Source organism: Capsaspora owczarzaki (assembly GCF_000151315.2).
Source record: "Capsaspora owczarzaki ATCC 30864 unplaced genomic scaffold supercont2.5, whole genome shotgun sequence".
In the NCBI taxonomy this organism is placed as follows: Eukaryota; class Filasterea; order Ministeriida; family Capsasporidae; genus Capsaspora; species Capsaspora owczarzaki.
In genome coordinates, this window is record NW_011887296.1 from 1,642,568 (window position 1) to 1,657,670 (window position 15,103).

General features: G+C 53.9%; 5 protein-coding genes and 1 non-coding gene across 6 annotated transcripts; 2 read left to right on the forward strand and 4 right to left on the reverse strand.

Annotated features, from left to right (window-relative positions):
• Positions 1-9: 9 nt before the first annotated feature.
• On the forward strand, positions 10-3,126 carry CAOG_03933 (NUDIX domain-containing protein). The gene is made up of 6 exons (XM_004363604.2): positions 10-93; positions 779-864; positions 1,206-1,403; positions 1,510-1,614; positions 1,729-1,931; positions 2,063-3,126. Exons 1-6 carry the CDS (start codon positions 62-64, stop codon positions 2,885-2,887), a joined length of 1,449 nt encoding a protein of 482 aa, XP_004363661.1. The 5' UTR covers positions 10-61; the 3' UTR covers positions 2,888-3,126.
• On the reverse strand, positions 3,114-4,982 carry CAOG_03934 (hypothetical protein). Its single transcript, XM_004363605.2, has 2 exons — positions 4,429-4,982; positions 3,114-4,271 (listed from the first exon to the last, which is right to left on the reverse strand). Exons 1-2 carry the CDS (start codon positions 4,969-4,971, stop codon positions 3,210-3,212), a joined length of 1,605 nt encoding a protein of 534 aa, XP_004363662.1. The 5' UTR covers positions 4,972-4,982; the 3' UTR covers positions 3,114-3,209.
• A 264-nt stretch (positions 4,983-5,246) lies between these two features.
• CAOG_09571 lies at positions 5,247-5,362 on the reverse strand. The gene has a single exon (XR_889826.1). It is a non-coding gene; the product is annotated as a 5S ribosomal RNA (ribosomal RNA).
• Positions 5,363-6,422: 1,060 nt separating this feature from the next.
• On the reverse strand, positions 6,423-7,520 carry CAOG_03935 (hypothetical protein; the record flags this gene model as incomplete). The annotated part of the gene is made up of 7 exons (XM_004363606.1): positions 6,423-6,504; positions 6,605-6,688; positions 6,781-6,864; positions 6,951-7,034; positions 7,114-7,197; positions 7,284-7,367; positions 7,402-7,520. The coding sequence occupies 7 exons, from the start codon at positions 7,518-7,520 to the stop codon at positions 6,423-6,425; spliced, it is 621 nt and encodes a 206-aa protein (XP_004363663.1).
• A 303-nt stretch (positions 7,521-7,823) lies between these two features.
• CAOG_03936 (voltage gated chloride channel protein) lies at positions 7,824-11,883 on the forward strand. The gene is made up of 4 exons (XM_004363607.2): positions 7,824-8,040; positions 8,485-8,775; positions 8,888-8,953; positions 9,126-11,883. The coding sequence occupies exons 2-4, from the start codon at positions 8,494-8,496 to the stop codon at positions 11,715-11,717; spliced, it is 2,940 nt and encodes a 979-aa protein (XP_004363664.1). The 5' UTR covers positions 7,824-8,040; positions 8,485-8,493; the 3' UTR covers positions 11,718-11,883.
• Positions 11,884-12,131: 248 nt separating this feature from the next.
• CAOG_03937 (hypothetical protein) lies at positions 12,132-14,870 on the reverse strand (the record flags this gene model as incomplete). The annotated part of the gene is made up of 2 exons (XM_004363608.1): positions 12,132-12,670; positions 13,130-14,870. The coding sequence occupies 2 exons, from the start codon at positions 14,868-14,870 to the stop codon at positions 12,132-12,134; spliced, it is 2,280 nt and encodes a 759-aa protein (XP_004363665.1).
• Positions 14,871-15,103: the final 233 nt, after the last annotated feature.

Below are 15,103 nucleotides of genomic sequence, written 5' to 3' on the forward strand. Positions count from 1 at the left end.
CAGCTTTTATCGAAAGATATCTGATCACTCGACTTTTGTTCCATTGTGCTGAGTTTTGACAATGGCTTCCGTTCTCAACGGTCTCGAAGACAGGTCTGTCGGCCTTCGCTTTCCCTTCGCTTTCCCCATTCTCTTCGCTAGTCGCCTTTGCTTCATCCCTCGCGTTCGTTGGAGAGCGCGGCCTTTGAGAAGGAGAACGCCTTGTCCCGACTTGGTTTTCCCCCAATTGCTCAATGCATTTCCAGCCAACAATTTTATTGTTATTTTTCCAATGCATTTCCAGCCAAATCTGTATTATTTTTTATTTATTTTTTTTTATTTTTCGAAATCCGTTTTGCACTTTCCCCCCCCCCCCTAACCCCTCACTCGACCACCTGGTCCGCCCATTTCGCAATGTGCTCCTCTCACACACACACACACCCGCGTTGTGCCTTTCGCCCTGTTCAAACCGACCGGGGGGAAGGGAACACCCCCATCTGAAAAAGCGAGTCCCGCTTGTGTTCTCCCTTCTTCTTGTGTCTGCACGACGCGTCTCCGCATGATGAATGATGACGAGACCGACATCCGACAGACGACAGCAGAAGGCCGAGAATGGCGGACGGACGGGGGGAACAACCGCGCACCCAACGCCAATCTCAATTTCTCCCAATGCAATCCCCATACAAACGCTTTCAACCCGCTGCTCCCCGTCCATACGACGCACCACCACCTTCCACCCGAGTTGGGAAATGTACTCACTCTGGACTGCTTTGCTTTGATGTTGCTGTGGAACAATCAGATACAAGGGCGTCACGATTGATACCGAGTTTGCTGCAGAGCTCGCCAACAACGCAGATCAGGCGCGCTTCAAGACACTCCTCACAGGTAAACCAAATCAACTGCTGCTACTTCTCGAGAACAGAAGAAACAGAAGAAACAAAAACCCCTCGACTTGGCATGTGGAACAAGCACATTCAAGACGGATCTGCTGCAAATTGTTGGAAGGAACGTTGGCAACCATACTTCCTCGAAACGAAATCGTGGTGAACACGCTTGCTTTGACAGACATATTGACGGTCAAACCAGTCGGCGGGTCGGACGTCGAAACCAAAGAAAACAAAAACAAAGAAAAAAACCAAAACGAAAAGCTCACCCGCCACAAAAGCTCTCTCCCCAGACCCCACTCAACTTTTGTCTAATATGGCACCCCTTGCAATGTAACACAGACTCGCTGACCGCGTGGAGACGGGAAGGCAAGCGTGGAATTTGGCTTCGCATTGCGCTCAAGGACGCGCATTACATTCCCATCGCCGCCGAAGAGGGCTTTGTCTTTCATCATGCCGAGCCGCTGCATGTCATGATGACGCGCTGGTTGCCCGAAGACGAGCCATCCCAGCTGCCCACCTACGCGACCCACTATGTTGGTAAGAGTGGGAATGCACTGTTGGTGTTGTTCTTATTGCTTTACAATTTTGCTCATTCTAAATCTCACACCATTCTTTTTTTCCCCAATTGACTTTGGCTTGACAGGTGTCGGCGGGTTTGTGCTCAACGACCAAAACGAATTGCTGGTTGTGTCAGAGCGATACGGTGACAAACCAATGTGGAAGCTCCCAGGCGGTCATGCCAACCGAGGTTTGTTGCCCATTTCCGCTCTTCGTGAGCGCGCGCGAGACTTGCCGTACAACGTTGGTGCTCAATCTCTGTTTTTGCTGTCTCATTGTCCTCATTGCGTGCCCCAACCTTCAGGCGAAGATCTCGGCCAAGCCGCCATTCGAGAAGTGTTTGAGGAAACTGGCATTGAATCCGAATTCATCTCGCTGACGGCATTCCGACACCAACACAAGTACTTGTTCGAGACATCTGACTTGTACTTTGTGTGCCGTCTCAAGGCCCTGAGTTTGGAAATCAAGCATGATCCCCGAGAGATTTCTGCGTGTCGATGGCTTCCCGTAAGTTTCGCCTTCGGCTGCTTGGTGGTGGTTGCTGATGGCTTTTTGATTTTGCAACAGCATGCTCACTTTTAGTTGCTTTTCTTTTCTGTTTCTTTTTGGGTGGCGAACTGCCTTATTCCAAACTCTAGCTCGACCAGTACATTGCCGATCCTTCCGTCTCATACACAAACAAACACATTGCCACGTGCATCAAGCTCGGACTGGAAAAGAGCGACACAACCTGGGAAATGACGGCGGCCGCTGTGCCTTCCTTCAACCGCAAGGCGACCAACCTGCTGTATTGCACCAAGAATGCAGACGCCAGCCAAATCTTGTGTCCGGAACCTGTTGAAGGCGATGAAAGCCAAGCCAATGCGGCTGCTGCTGCGGCTGCTGGTGCTGACAACAAGACTGCCCCCGAGTGGCGACGCGAGCGTCGGCGGTCGTTGCGCATCAACATGCAGATGCAAGCCGAGCGTTTGGCCAAGTCCAGCAAGCGAGGCGACGACGACGACATTCGCTCTCCGGAGGTCGCGCAAGATGGCAACACGAGTAAACCGGACATTTACAGCGATCCGGCCATCATCGCGGCGCTCGCGATTGCCGAGGCCGAGGAGAAGGGCCGAAAGTCGCCGCTCCCTGCGCCTGCTCCATTGTCGTCCAACTCGTCGCTCGATGGTCTGCCCACGTCCGTGAGTCCCGTGTCGGCGTTTGCGCACGTGCAGCACGCTTCGAATCTCACGCGCTCGCGCAGCCGCGCCTCAAGTCGCGCCAATGCGAAGGAGCTGGTCATTGATCCGGCCAGGCCCACTTCGTTTGTTGTTATTGTTGGCGGTACCGGTGACGGCAATGCGTCGCCCCGTCAACGCTACTCTGTGCACGAAAACCTGCAGCAGTCTCAGCAATTGTCGAGCGCTGGTAGCTCGACTGCGTCGCTGGATGCGTGCACTTTGCCGACCATTTCCGGCGAGTAACCACGAGTTTTGAGTTTGATGATGTCTGTTTGTTTTTATGGTGTTTTTATTTGCTTTTGCTGCTGCTTGGTCCCCTTGCGTTTGGTTGCGTGACCAGGATGAATTTTTTTTTTCGTGGCCATGGCGCATTGTCATTGCAGAGTGTCTGTGATGCATTTCGTGCCTTTCTCTTTGGCTCCTTTTAGCGCCCGTTGAAATCTACAATGAGCGTGTCGTAACTGTAAAATACAAGTTCTTCAATTTTTATTTAATGCTTGAACTGTACTGTACCAAGCACTCCATCTTACTGTACTGTCAAAGCCAACCGACACACACACACTGACTAAATCTGAGATACACTCCACGCGACAGAGTCGCGGACATTCTGGAAGGTGCTCATGTCCACCGAAAACACGCGCCATGGACGAGCAATGGAATGGAGCTCGAGAGCATCAGCGACAGTGGCTGCAGACGCAGTGCGAACTTTGCCAGACGCCGTCTTCCAGGGAAGGTAGGGTGCGGTGTCGCTGGAACCGTCAGCGGTACGAGCTGGATTTGGCGCATTGCTATTGTTGGCAATCGGAGCGGGCAGCCATGTCGAGGCGTCGCTCGGGGCCAATTCGACCGCCCAGACCATCAGCGGCGCATCTTTGGCAACGTTATAATCGGATAGCAATTGCGAGAGCTCGATGCGGGCGTCTGCAATGTACGAATCGTGTGCTTCCGCACGCTCGGGATCCAGCTCGCGATCGCTGGCAGACAGCTCGATCAGCTGTGTCGCATCGACGACAAAGGCGTAGGTGTCGACGGTTTTGCATAGTTGGCTCATCTCGCGACTCAGGCGGCCAAAGCCGTCGGAAAGCTGGTTGACTTGTTGAACGCTGGTTGTGCGTCGTTTGGCTTGCGTGGATCGGTAGAGGGTCATCAGGTTGAGCACAATACCGTTGATACTGACGCCTACACCCGAACCAACCCCTGCAATGCCTGGATACATGCGCGTGGCGCGCAGGGGTGACATTGGGTTGAACAAGAGGCTTGACACGACAGGGAGCTGCTGGGCGTTCTCCAGTCCGGGTCCAAAGATGGCCATGCGGACAGCTTGGCCGAGCACGGCCCGCTTCATGGTCTTGAAAATACCGCGAGCAGACGGCTTGGGCGTAACGTGGAGACCATTGACGGCCGCGGGATTGTTGGGCGTGTATGCCAGATACAGCTGCCGCTTGGATGTGAAGGCGCGATTGGGCACCGGTGCGCCGTAGTGTGGCCAAGTGTGCCGATCGACGCGAAACAGATGCTTCCAATAAACGTCGTTCTGAGCCAGGTCCCGGAGCGCCCGGCACGTGCAAGCGAGCATGGCGAGGGATTTCGCGTCCAGAATGAGTAGAATTTCGTGCAGCAGGTCATGCTGTTGATGGTGAAGCACAGAAAATCAACCAAAAGAAAAAAGCATGCAGAAGTCATCATGCAGAGTGAGTTGGGGAAAAGCAGGACGGGGAAGGTGTGAGAGTGGCGTAAAAATTCTAAGATGTCCGAATTTGGCAGAATGACGTGTTGGTTTTTACCGGCAGAGCGAGCAACCAGCAGGTCTCGTCGGGATTGGTGCTCTCGCTGGCGGTGCTTGAGCTCACTGCAAGGGTTGTTGTTGCTGTTGGTGCCGATGGGGATGGATGGGATGGGGTGGACGACGATAATGTCGTCTGGGAGTTTGTGACAAAAGTTGTAGAATTTGAGGCAGCCGCAGAGCACTGTCCAGCGCCAACGAGAGCGTCCGAGGGCGACGCCAGGACGTGCAGCTGGTGCATTCGGAAATGGTTGGAGACAAAGTACGACCCGCTTTCGACGACGGTGGGGTCGCCAGAGTGCTTGCTGCTGCGGTTCGGATTGGGAGCAGCGTTGTTGTTCCGAATGCGGTGATCTGCATACGTGGAAGCTGACGACTCGGTCCGGTACGCTCGCTCGTGCTGGTTTTCGTCGCTGCCGCCGCTGCTCTGGCGCTGCGGTGTGTGTGTGGAGTAGTGGTTGCTGGTGGCTGGCTGGTGGTGGTGGTGGTGGTGGTGGTGGTGGTTGAATTGGAAGGACGTTGCGAATCCTGCTGCAGCGCTCATCTTTAAAGGAAAATCAAAACAACTCAAAATGACTGAACAAGAAATCCGAGCTCGAGTTCAACAAAGGCTTTGAAGGGGCAAAGAAATGTGAGGACGTGGCCGACGCTGACACGAGACTTTGCAACCCCCATTCGTTCACAGGAATAGATTGTTGATGAATGGAGTTCTTTTGCGAAGAGAAACTCGGCCGTCAATCGAAGAATCAGTGAAAGCCAAAACAAAAAAAAAACGAACAAAGAAGAACGGCAAAACAAAAAAACAAAATAAAAAAAAAAGAGTTACAACAAGCAGTATTCCCGCGTGGTCTCCCACCGCAGTACTAACTACTCTCATGGTGGTTTAACTTCGCAGAGCGGAACGGGATGCGGTGCATTCCACCAGATATGGCCGTAACTGAAATACAGTAGGTGGGCAGATCTCTCCTGAACCACATGTTGTGTTGAGCATTCAACCAAGAATACGCACAACAACCGTGTCTCACTGCGTCCCACGGCTGTACTCTTGAATGCTTACTTGACATACGTCTGCGGACAATCTATTTGTCACCTTTGCACGCCTTCAACGGGAGAGAATTGTTGGGAATCCTGGTGCGCAACAGCTCGGATATGATTGCATTTTTCAGATTGATTGCCGGGTCTCCTGCTTGGCTGCCAATTGCCCTTGTAGCCTGCTCTTTCGAGGGTGTTTTGTCTACTGCAATGAGGTTTGAGGAAAAAACTACCCTGAAGCTTTCCGTGCATTCGAAAAAGCAGGGCACTCAAACATTGCAAAAATTGGTCCAACGTATCCAAGATAAAGCGACTCGAATCCCACATCCTGTACAGACTTGCTGGGTCGAACTTGAACTTCCCAGCCCCCGCGCATTTGTCGGATGATTGGAGCAAGCGCTGGCCAGATTGTCAAGGACTCGAGAGTCGCATCGAGAAACGTCGGTTGAGCAGCAAATTCGCATCGAACACTGCCTTGCTCATCTCGGACGATCAACTCGAACGCGCTGTCATCGCTGTCGCCGTCATGTGTCGCTTTGTCACGAAGCACATGAATTGATTTCACACAGACCCAATTTCCGTCCAAGCTCCGAGGAACTGTGACTTTCAGAGCAACGTCGGGGGTGTCTGCTTGAAATCGCTCTCGTTTGGTACACTGCACGCCTTGCCAGTATTGCGCTTCGTCCATAATGTGCTCGGCAAGTTCGACCGGTAATACTGGTAGTGATGCGGATTGATCTTCCAGCGCCAGTCCGCTGGTCAGCAAGTGAAACACAGTCTGAACGTCCTCAGCACTCGCTAACCGTGGGGTCAAGGAGAACACAAGAGGGCGTATCTGGTCGGAGATGCTGTGCAACGAACCATCACGATAAAAAAGCAGTCAGCAGGCCATTACTTCATCGAGTATTGGTTGGAATGGCACCAGTTGCACGAGTCGCAATGCCTTTGACAAGGACAAACTTACTAAACCTCACGACGGCAGCTGTCTTTGAGTGCCTCAACAATCGCTCGGGTGCCACTATTTCCAATGCAGTTTTGTGGTAGGCTGCCGCTCAACGGGGTGAGCAGGGACGACAATGTGGTAAGGTCTGGTTGACCCCTGGCTCAATGTCCAAGCTGAACCACGCACAAAAACAACAGCTTACTTGAGCCAAGTCAGCGTCGTGTTGACTTTGAGTGTTTCAGCAATCGCCTGTGCTCCAGCATCGCCAATGGCATTCTTGCCCAAACTGTCCGGATTCAGTGACGGCTCTCTGAATCCCCTCTGCTGAAAGCAACCCCCCCCCCTCACATGCATCTGGCAAAGAGAACTATGCCTTACTAGAGCATCGTCACTGTCGTGTTCACTTTGAGGGCCTCGGCAAGCGCCAGCACTCCCGCATAGCCAATATGACACAACCGTAAGCTGATTTGATCCGCTCCATCATAAATGAGCAATTTGACTGCCCTCTCCCACTCACTCGCGCTAGACACAAAGTGAAATCTCCTTACTCGAGCACATTCACCGTCGTGTTCACTTTGAGTGCCTCAGCAATGGCTTCTGCTCCGGCATCGCCAATCTGATTTCTATCCAAACTGACCATGCCCTTCATCAGGAAACACTCTTGTTGAATCACCCACGTACAGGTATTCGAATCGAAGTGAGACGCCTTACTATAGCGTCGTCAGCGTCGTGTTCACTTTGAGTGCTTCAGCAATCGACTGCGCTCCAGCGACGCCAATCTGGTTCTTGCCCAAGCTGTCCGTCCCTCGTTCAGTTAGCTCTCATAATACCTTCTACTTGATCACCCATTCACATGCTACAATCACAGTGAGACGCCTTACTCGAGCTCACTCATCGTCGTGTTCACTTTGAGTGCCTCTGCAATCGCTTCGGCTCCATCGTCGCCAATCTGCCGATCACCCAAACTGTCTTCCGCCACGTTTGTCAGCACATACATACATACTGGCATACATGTACTTTGCAATATTAAACTCGGCGTTTCCGTACAACAGTCCTTCGGCATCCATGGCTTTGTCAGACAGCTCGCGCTGTCGCTCAGTCATGCTCTCGTACAGCATGATTGTTCAGAACAAGGACTGTTCCAGTGTAATCCCATTCTCTGGCCCTCGTCTCCTTCACTTTATCGTCGGTGAGCTGCAATAGCGAGAATGGGTTGGTGGCAGAGCGCTCAGCCCTCTTCCTCTTCTTCTCAGTATTCTTAGTGCACCCTCATTTCATTCCTTCAAGTCCCTTGCTAGAAATATACTGTACGGATGATTATGATCATGATGATTTTGTGACAGTCTTGATTTTGTTCTTCTTCGCTGAGAAACACACACACACCCAAAGCAAAGCATGTCGTCCATTCGCCGGCTGCTGGGCTCGAGCGGCGGTGGCAGCGGCGGCAGCAACCACCCACCGACGGCGGGCTCCAGCAGTAGCACCAACAGCAGCAGCAGCAGCAACAACAACAACAACAACAATGGCAGCAGACGGCAAGCAGGAGCAGCCGCAGGCGGGGCAGCGGCATCGCTGAACAACGATGAAGACGAGGACGACGAGGACGACACAGACAACCGCCTCTTCAACCAGCGACCAGTTGAGTGCTTTTTGCGTTTGGAAGTCGGGGGAAAAGCGGGTTTGGTTCTGATCCGGGGCGTCTGATTGTGACTCAGTCAAAACGGAACGGAGCGGGACAAGTCGAGGCGGGCGGGGAAAAGGGGGGGCGGACTGGAACATCACGAGGAGGAAAAATCAATGGAAATGCATTGGATTTGCATTGGATTTGCATTGGGAAAAAAAAAAAAAAAAAAAAAAAAAGAGGAAATCATGGAGCCCGGCGGAGCATTTTAGTGAGTCCGCTGTAGCAATGTGGCAACGACGTCGGAACTTGGCTGCCTACGCTCGTTCTCACTGCCGCAAAAAAAAAAAAAAAAAAAAAAAAAAAACCGGTTCCACTCCCACTTCCACTGAGCTTGAGCTTGAGCTTCTGTTACTAAATATCGCATCACATAAATTATTTTGATGGATGTCATTTTGCAGAGAACCGAGATGGGCGACTTTTTGTCGAGCCGCGACGATTGGGGCCGGATGGGTGGCCGCGGCGGATATGTGACGCGCAACCCGGACTGGGACGGCAATAAGGACGGCGATGATGAGGATTCGGACGATCACGGAGATCAGGACGAAGAGGCAGGCGGGGACGAGTCGTCAAGATTGCTGCTCAACGGCGGCGGCGACGGCGATCTGAGAAACTTCCAATCGGCAAATATGGCCAACAGCGTACGAAAGCTGCGATCGAGCAAGGTCACGTCCATCTCGACCAAGTTTGAGGTAAGTCCCGTGCACATTGCACTCACTCGCAAGAGAGCTCGTTTTTGTTTTGAAGAAGGATTGGGACTCAGCGTGTTGCGTTTCGTGCTGTGTGGCTTGGGTGGATTGTCAGAGTCTGGACTACGACATCCTAGAAAACGACATTTACGTGAAGGATCAAGCCAAGATTGATCGCAAGGTAACAATAACAATTTGCTTCTTGTTTGTTGTCCTGGGTTTTGTGTTTGTTTGTCTTCGATTCTTGCCTCTCTCTCTCTCGCTCTCTCTCTCTCTTCTGCAACCAACTTTTCATTCTAACTAACTCTTTGCTCAACACCTTCCTTCCTTCCTTCCTTCCTTGCTCCCCACAGCACTACGTTCGACTCGAAGCCGCGCGATGGCTCGTCATGTTCTTTGTCGGAGTGCTCACAGCCGTGGTGGCCTTCCTGATTGATTACTGCTTGACACAAATCTCCAGCGTCAAGTTTGGCTGGATTTCAGACTCCATCACCCGCTGCGTGGATGACGAGTGTCTCGACCAATCGGTGCTATTGTGGATGGGCATTGACATTTTCCTCGTCTCGATCGCCTGCTTGCTTGTCCTGTTTGTCGAGCCGATTGCCCAGGGCTCTGGTATTCCTGAAATCAAGTGCTACCTGAACGGCATCAAAATCCCGCATGTCGTGCGCTTCAAGGCCCTCCTCACCAAGACGGTGGGTGTCTTGTTCTCGGTCAGTGGCGGGCTGGCGTGCGGCAAGGAGGGTCCCATGATTCACACGGGCTCGGTCATTGCAGCAGGCATCTCCCAAGGCAAGTCGACTACGTTCAACATCGACCTCAACCTGTTCAAGGCCTTCCGCACCGACCACGAAAAGCGCGACTTTGTCAGTGGTGGTGCTGCGGCCGGTGTTTCGGCCGCGTTCGGCGCGCCGATTGGCGGCGTCTTGTTCAGCCTGGAAGAAGGCGCCAGCTTTTGGAACCAAGCCCTCACTTGGCGCATCTTTTTCTGCTCCATGATTGCCTCCTTCACCCTGAACGTGCTCCTTTCTGGTACAAAAGGCACGTCGTGGGGCGCCATGTCCAGCCCTGGTCTCGTCAACTTTGGCGCATTCGCTTCTGCCAACTACAACCTCTTTGAGCTGCCCATCTTTATCGCAATGGGTGCGGTCGCGGGTCTCTTTGGTGCGCTCTTCAACGCGCTCAACCACCGTTTGACCGTCTTCCGCTTCAAGTATATTTACCATTCGAAGGCGCTCCGCTTTTTGGAGGTCATTCTCGTCGCCGCGGCGACAGTCATTGTCTCGTTCACCCTGATTTACTTTGACGACAACTGCCTGCCGCTCGGTGAAAAGCCTGGTGAAAACCCACTCGAGTTCTTCTGCCAGGAGCACACGTACAATGAAATTGCGACAATGCTCTTCAACACTCCCGAAGAATCCATCAAAAATCTCTTCCATGCCACTCGCGGTGACTACAGCCCCGAGACGCTCTCGATCTTCTTCCTCGTCATGTTCTGCCTGTCGTGCTGGACGTACGGCATTTCCGTCCCGGCTGGCGTCTTTGTGCCCGCCTTGCTCACGGGTGCCGCGTACGGCCGCTTGGTCGGCAACTTGCTCTACCACGCCTTCCCGGACGCCGACTGGGTTGATCCCGGCAAGTACGCGCTCATTGGAGCGGCGTCCATGCTCGGAGGCATCGTTCGCATGACCATCTCCCTCACAGTCATTGTGGTCGAAGGCACGGGCAACATTTCCTACGGCTTGCCTCTGATGCTGTCCATCATGGCGGCCAAGCTGGTGGGCGATCTTTTCAACGAGGGCATCTACGACCTGCACATTCACCTGCGCCGCGTGCCCATTCTTCACTGGGAGGCGCCGCTGCCCATGCAGCACTTCCACGCGTCGCACGTCATGAGCTCCAACGTGGTCTGCATCCAAGAGTTTGACCGTGTTGGGCGCATTGTCGAGCTCCTGCGCACCACCACGCACAACGCCTTTCCCGTCGTCACGGACGATGGTATTCAACGCTGGCGCCAGCAGCTCCAGCAGCGTGGTGGTGCGGCAGGCGGTCTCCCCTTGGGCGCATCCACCATGACTTCGGGCTCGGCCGGTACGGCTGGCGGCAGCAGTGGCGTGCCCCGGCCCTCTGCCTCGTCCCGAATGCCCAACATCAACCTCAACGCGTCCGTCATGAACTTTAACATGAGCACGGCCGGCCACATGATGGGCATTGACATTGTGCGTGCTCCCGCTGGCGGGCAGCTGAGCACGCTTGGAACGAGCTACGGCAGCACGTCGAGCGGCAACACTGGCGCGTCAGGAAACGACTGGGGCGCCTTCCCTCCGGAGAGCCAATACCATGTCAATGGAGCAGCGCCGACCACGGCTGGGTCCACTCCCAACACAGCCTCCCCATCCGCAGTCCCGCTGCCGCCCTTCCTCAACCTGAATGTCCGAGGCCCTTACACGGGCGACTCTGCTTCGTTGCAGCATGCTCCTCTTGTGAACGAGCACAGCTACGGCACGCTCTGCGGGATTATTCTGCGCTCGCAACTCATCACCATTCTTAAGGAGCGCGCATTTGGTCCTCGTGTCGTGAATGCGCAAGGGGAGCATTCGGTGCAGGCCAAAGTTCTCACCGTGGACGATTTCCGAGCGTCCTACCCGCGCTACCCATCCATCGACACAATCAGCACCACTGCGTACGAGAATGAGCAGTTTATGGACTTGCGCCCGTACCTCAACCCCACTCCGTACACGCTCAAGCACGCAGCCCCGCTGTCGCGCGTTTACCGCATCTTCCGTGGTCTCGGTCTTCGTCACCTCATCATCACCGACCGCTTCAATCAAGTCGTCGGCATGATTACTCGCAAAGACCTGACGCGATTTGAGATTGTGCCCAACCCTCGCAGCGGTGATGGGACGCGATGGATTTTGCAAGAGCGTCAAATGATTGATGACTAGTCGTCGTCGTCGTCGTCGTCGTTTGAAGAGGCAAATGTGTTGATTAGTTATTTTGTGTTTATTCTTTTCAAAATTCTGTGTGACGTGTTTTCTTCGGTCGGTTGGTGGTTTCTTTCGTGTTTGTGTTTGTATGTACTGTAGAAAAAGTATACACCATTGATTCGATTGCTCTTTTTTCCCTGTTTCAAAGCTTTAAAAAAAGGCTCAAGTACAGTTGATTAGATTTGGGGCTCTTATGGAAGACTGTAGATCATTCACTCACAAATTGCTGTTGCTTTATGGCACTCGTGTGACACAATTGGAGTGAAAACGAAATCTTTTTATTGATGGGTGATAACGTGAACAAAGCTACCCCCAACGCACCGATGCCAACACCAAAATCCAAAGAAAAAATATCAAGACATTCTCAGACAACTACCACGAAGTGAACGCGATGGCGCTGTCTGAAATGACGGGCAGGCTACACTCGCCCGATTGGTTGTTGAGGATGAAGTTGTGTCGATTGGTCGAGTACATGACAATCTTGCGCTGAGTTGCTCGGCGCAGCAATTGCTCGAGAGGGCGATTCACGTCTCGAGCAAACTGGAGCTGCTGGAAAACATCCATCCGGAATACGGCAGTAACCGCAACGCCCAACGAATCGACATACTCGTTCTGCAGCTCTGGACGATAGAGTTCGAGTCCAAGCGTCTCATGCGTCAGTCCTATGGAAGGATAGGCGTGAGCAAGATCGGACACGAGCAACGCATCGAGCTGCTGGTGGCATGCGCGTGTGGGGTCGTCCCTCTGCAGTGTGGCGTACACGCTGCTCTTGCCAACAATGGCGGCAAACGTGTAGTCAAACGCAGGCAACAAGTCGCGGAAAAAGTTGCGGCCATAGTAATGGCGGACGTTTGGAAAAGTAATAAAGCGCGTTTGAGGGAGCGCAGATGAGACGGCATAGTTGTAGCAATCTGCTTCGCGAGCAAACGGGTGGCCATTCAAGGCCAATACACGCGGTTGCGCAGGGTTGAGGTGCTTTGTCATGGTGGCGTTGAGCTCTCGCGCGAGCGTTTCGAACGTCGCACATCGCGTCGTGTTGCTGCTCTTGGAGGGTAGATTCTCGCGCAAAAAGAACCCAATGGACAAGTCCATGTGCCGGTCAATCACAACGCGATTCACCAGACGTACGGCCGCCATGGTGCGAGAGTGAACACAGGACGCGCGGAAACTTTTGATGTCTGCTTCGTTGGTGCTGTAGGAGCAAGGATCCAACGGCAGGCAGACGGCCAGGGAAATGTGTTTCGAGGGTTGTGGAAAGCGGTCGTTCAAGTCAGTCGCCGTGAGAGCGTGATGGAGCAGATGCTGCATGGTGTGGGATGCCAACAAACGCCGCTGGCCGTTCAGAGCGATTCGCTCACGAGTCAGCGTACTGTCGAGTCTCTGCATGGCTTGCACCACGTCATCTGGGGAATGGATTTCCACAACGCCGTCTTGCCCCAGAAAGTTTGCCATTGCTGGACTCGGTGACGAGAGAACCGGCGTTCCTCGCAGGGTTGCGTCGAGTGCACGGCGTGAGCAGGTCGTGTGCGAATCCATCACAGAGTTGACGTTAATCTGCACATCGTGCGATTGATAAGCTGCAATCGTCTCGTTGAAGCGTAGAGACGGCCGAATGAGATCGCCGTAGACGACAGTCGGAAATTTGAGGACGGCATCCGATGTGACATGCGAGTTTCGATCGTAAATAACCAGGCCTCGCTCTCGCGCAGACAACAGCATCATGTCCAGCCATTGCGTGCGTGAGAGAAACTTGTCTTGGAAGCCGTAGGTGCCCGCAAATGCATACCCTTTCGTTCTCGGTCGGTACATGCCGATCGGGTTGACGCGCGCCGGCTGGACTCCCATCGGCATCAACCCGACACGCTCGTGTCCCAGCACGGCACGGTACTTGGCGACACATTGCTCTTCTGTTGTAAAGACACCATCGACATGGCGCAAGATCGAGCTGTGCACAAACTGGTCAAAATGGTGTGGATCCTCCGTGTTCCAGTAAATGCTCTTTGTGCCGTACGTCAAGCGCGCGTACTCGACCATCTGAATAAGCGCTGTGCTTTCGTTGCTGCTGAACAAATCGTCCCTCCAGCGATGCGTCCAAGACGGTTGGATGAGAATCAGCTGCGGCTGTACTTCGTCGACATCCACTCGCCAACTCTGGCGGTCTGGCATAATCGCGCGCAGTTCGGGTTCCAGCAAGTCGAATGTCGCAATGTCTGCAATAACAAACATGGTCAGTGTGGTGCTGTAGCGATAGGACTCGAATGCGGGGATGGTGGGCGTGATTCGGTTGCTAGCTTGTATGGCTGCGACAGTTTGATCGGCTGCCGAGTTCGATGTGCGCGCTGGAGACGGGCTTGGCTGCGCTTGCTGCTGGTGGCTGTCTGGCATTTTTCCAGGCGGCTGTTGCTGCGGCAGAAGAACGCCGCCCTGGCGAACGGGTGAGGTGTCTCCACCAGCCCCCGATGATGATAATTGCTGGCGAAGCAGCAGCTCTCTGGACTCGGCGGCCTCTGCCTGTTGCTCTGGCTGCGTATTGGCAGTGTCTATCATTCCCAATTGCTGCTGATGTTGCTGTGAGGACTGCTCAGCAAGTTGTTGCTCATTCGTGGCTGGAAGGTCAAATTCGTCCAGCTGAGTCATCTTTCGACGAGGACGGCCGCGCTCTGGCTGTTGCGCTTGCTGCTCAGCAACCAAACTCTGGCCCGCTGTGCTGCTGTCGTCCTGGCTGCCTGCCTGGTGATTGTGCAGCGACTGGTTGTCATCAGTGAGCATGGCGAGACGGCGTTGCGCAGGTCCTGGGACTGGCCAGCCACCAACGACGGCTGGAGCATCGGGAAGGCGCCGCGCTTGCTCACCCGGGCAGTGCGCAATCAGCGCCGCGACGACCTCGCCCAGATGAGCTTGGTTGGCTGGCAGCGTCTCATCGGTACTCCTGGCGTGGGTTGCTGCACTGCCGGGAGCAGCGCTGGTCGTCGAGGTGTCACTGTGAAGCGTTCCTCCCGCAGGAGCAAACCACGCCCGGTCGTACGCAGATTGCGGTGCAACCGAAGCAATGCTCTCCAGCTGGGGTGGCACATTCCCATACGACAGTAGCGTGAGTGCTGCAAGCAACATGAGTACTGCAGCAGCGACCGCAGTCACTCGTCGCCGTCGCGCGAACAACTGTCGGACAAGCACCACGCCTATTCGCATCGTTGTTGGTGTATGGACGAGCTGGTGCTCCCCTGCTGCTGGTCCAGCTTTCTACTGCAGCACACAGACCTGCGAAGAGCTTGTTCGGTTTGTTGTTCTTACTGCTGCTGTTGCTGCTGCAGTCGAGCTTTCTGTGCGTTCGTTCGGTCGCAAAA

What these genes read in the sequence shown, in the direction of transcription:
- CAOG_03933 (XM_004363604.2), top strand. Translation starts at nt 62, where the DNA reads ATGGCTTCCGTTCTCAACGGTCTCGAAGACAG. An exon ending in CTCAACGGTCTCGAAGACAG is followed by an intron (nt 94 to 778) that starts GTCTGTCGGCCT and finishes TGGAACAATCAG; the next exon opens with ATACAAGGGCGTCACGATTG. An exon ending in CTTCAAGACACTCCTCACAG is followed by an intron (nt 865 to 1,205) that starts GTAAACCAAATC and finishes AATGTAACACAG; the next exon opens with ACTCGCTGACCGCGTGGAGA.
- CAOG_03934 (XM_004363605.2), bottom strand. Translation starts at nt 4,971, where the DNA reads ATGAGCGCTGCAGCAGGATTCGCAACGTCCTTCCAATTCAACCACCAC. An exon ending in GCTGGTTGCTCGCTCTGCCG is followed by an intron (nt 4,272 to 4,428) that starts GTAAAAACCAAC and finishes CACCATCAACAG; the next exon opens with CATGACCTGCTGCACGAAAT.
- CAOG_03936 (XM_004363607.2), top strand. Translation starts at nt 8,494, where the DNA reads ATGGGCGACTTTTTGTCGAGCCGCGACGATTGGGGCCGGATGGGTGGC. An exon ending in CCATCTCGACCAAGTTTGAG is followed by an intron (nt 8,776 to 8,887) that starts GTAAGTCCCGTG and finishes GTGGATTGTCAG; the next exon opens with AGTCTGGACTACGACATCCT. An exon ending in AAGCCAAGATTGATCGCAAG is followed by an intron (nt 8,954 to 9,125) that starts GTAACAATAACA and finishes TGCTCCCCACAG; the next exon opens with CACTACGTTCGACTCGAAGC.